Source organism: Petromyzon marinus, chromosome 74 (assembly GCF_048934315.1).
Source record: "Petromyzon marinus isolate PM22_M1 ecotype Great Lakes invasive population chromosome 74, UKy_Petmar_22M1.pri1.0, whole genome shotgun sequence".
Lineage (NCBI taxonomy): Eukaryota > Metazoa > Chordata > Hyperoartia > Petromyzontiformes > Petromyzontidae > Petromyzon > Petromyzon marinus.
Genome location: NC_133740.1, coordinates 13,345,517 through 13,348,064, shown reverse-complemented (window position 1 = coordinate 13,348,064; position 2,548 = coordinate 13,345,517). Strand labels below are relative to the sequence as shown.

The 2,548-nt window shown below is 52.8% G+C and overlaps 1 protein-coding gene across 1 annotated transcript in view; it reads right to left on the bottom strand.

Moving 5' to 3' along the window:
- Nucleotides 1-1,992: 1,992 nt before the first annotated feature.
- Nucleotides 1,993-2,548, bottom strand: part of LOC116958256 (uncharacterized) — a gene marked incomplete at its 3' end in the record, with an annotated part of 2,205 nt that continues 1,649 nt past the window's right edge. The window contains exons 2-3 of the mRNA XM_076056203.1: nt 2,302-2,522; nt 1,993-2,054 (exon numbers count right to left, since the gene is read on the bottom strand). Coding sequence (XP_075912318.1) covers nt 1,993-2,054; nt 2,302-2,522 — 283 coding nt within the window. The remainder of the gene's footprint in view (nt 2,055-2,301; nt 2,523-2,548) is intronic.

Here is a 2,548-nt window from a genome sequence, read left to right as displayed (position 1 = left end):
AACCTCCTCCACTACAGAGGCCGATCTTGACACCGCTGGTAGCGGTCATCGGCAAGTCGACTCAGCTCCACATCCTCCTGTACCTAGTGCCGGATGAAGTTAGTGCGGGGCCTGTAGGAGCATCTGTTGTTATAAAGGGGCCCTCAATAAAAAATATTAAACCACACAAATTTTTAACTTGCACAGTAAAGTAATTTTATTTTTTCATTTGCTATACAGCCAGATAATACGACGAATCGCTAACCTTAAACACGCAGTCGTTCATTAAAGTTGAAGGCGGTATAGTACTATAGTAATAGAGCAAGTGCAGAATCACTGAACCGGAGTTGATAGCTTGAAAGCATTTAGCGCGGGGCCCTTGAAAGTGCGGGGCCCGTAGCGTGGTGTAGCAACTTGTGTAGTTACATGTGTAGTTACATGTGTAGTTACATGTGTAGCTACATGTGTAGTTACATGTGTAGCTACATGTGTAGTTACATGTGTAGTTACATGTGTAGCTACATGTGTAGTTACATGTGTAGTTACATGTGTAGCTACATGTGTAGCTACATGTGTAGCTGCATGTGTAGTTACACGTGTAGTTACATGTGTAGAAGGGAAACAATAGAATAATAAAAATATAAAACAATTAAATTCTCACGACGTTTCGACTGCAACACAAGCAATTATCATCAGGTGTGAAAAATGTTCTTGCTGTGGTTTTCACACCTGATGATGATTGCTTGTGTTGCAGAATTGTATTGTTTTATGTTTTTATTATTTTATTGTTTCCCTTCTACGTGGTGGTGACTTTACCGAATGAACCAAGAATATGAATCCCTGCAGTCACGAAAGCTTTAAATCAAAAATTGAAGGTTACTTTATATACAGTGCTACAGTGACATTAAGGGAGGTGTTTTATGACGTAGTTTCGTGCAAGAATCACTGCCATTAAATTTACACAAGATACAATAATACTCTGATAAATATTTTTCGTAAATATTACAGCTTCCGTCCTAGGGACAGGCAGCCAAGCTGGTGTGGTAATGTTTGTGAACGTCAACACCACCGCTTCGAAATTCGCCACAGCCTCCTTCACGTACAACACCACTGCTGCCACCACCGCCACAACCTCCACCACTGCCACAACCACCACCACCGCCACAACCTCCACTACCACAACCACGGTCACCTCCACTACCATTGCCACAACCTCTACAAACACTGCCACCACCACCACCACAACCACCACCTCCACCACCACTGCCACAACCACCACCATCGCCACAACCTCCACCACCACAACCACCATCACCTCCACTACCATTGTCACAACCTCTACAAACACTGCCACCACCACCACAACCACCACCTGCACCACCACTGCCACAACCACCACCATCGCCACAACCTCCACCACCACTACCACAACCACCATCACCTCCACTACCATTGTCACAACCTCTACCAACACTGCCACCACCACCACAACCACCACCTCCACCACCACTGCCACAACCACCACCACCGCCACAACCTCCACTACAACTACCACAACCACGGTCACCTCCACTACCATTGCCACAACCTCTACAAACACTGCCACCACCACCACAACCACCACCTCCACCACCACTGCCACAACCACCATCATCGCCACAACCTCCACCACCACAACCACCATCACCTCCACTACCATTGCCACAACCTCTACCAACACTGCCACCACCACCACAACCACCACCTCCACCACCACTGCCACAACAACCACCGCCACAACCTCCACCACCACTACCACAACCATCACAACCACCACCACCTCCACCATCACTGCCACAGCCACCACCACAACCACCATCACCTCCACTACCATTGCCACAACCTTCACCAACACTGCCACAACTACCACCACCACCTGCATCACCGCCACGACTACCACCACCACCTCTACCAACCTCATGACCCCTTAGGAATTAAACCATCTCCACCACCACCAACCCTACGCATTCTCACCCCACCGCCACCACCACCACCACCTCTACCACCTCCTGCAGCACCAACGCCAGGATCTTTCGCTTTGACACCGCCACCACCAAGGGTCATCACCACAGCCAGCACCACAGCCAGCGCGCACAGCAGCAGCAGCAACAGCAGCAGCACAGCGAGCGTCAGCCCAACCCGGCCACTCGGTGGAGCGCAGCAACAACAACAACAGCGGCAGCAGCAGCAGCAGCAGCAAGAGGATTGGCGGAAGGTGTCGCGGAGGGAAGCAGCAGCTCCAAGGTCACGGGGAGACTGGCGAGGAGTTCGCGTGGCCTCCACGTGGAGCGAGGCGACTGGCGGCTCCACCGTGGGCCCGTCGCGCGTGGCCCCCACGTGGAGCGAGGCGACTGGCGGCTCCACCGTGGGGCCATCGCGCGTGGCCCCCACGTGGAGCGAGGCGACTGGCGGCTCCACCCTGGGGCCGTCGCCCGTGGCCGCGGCCACGTCGCCGCTCCGGCGGGGTGCGGGAGCCGGGTCGGATAGGAGGGCCATGCTGAACGCTGGCACGAAGCCGCCTCGGGCGTCA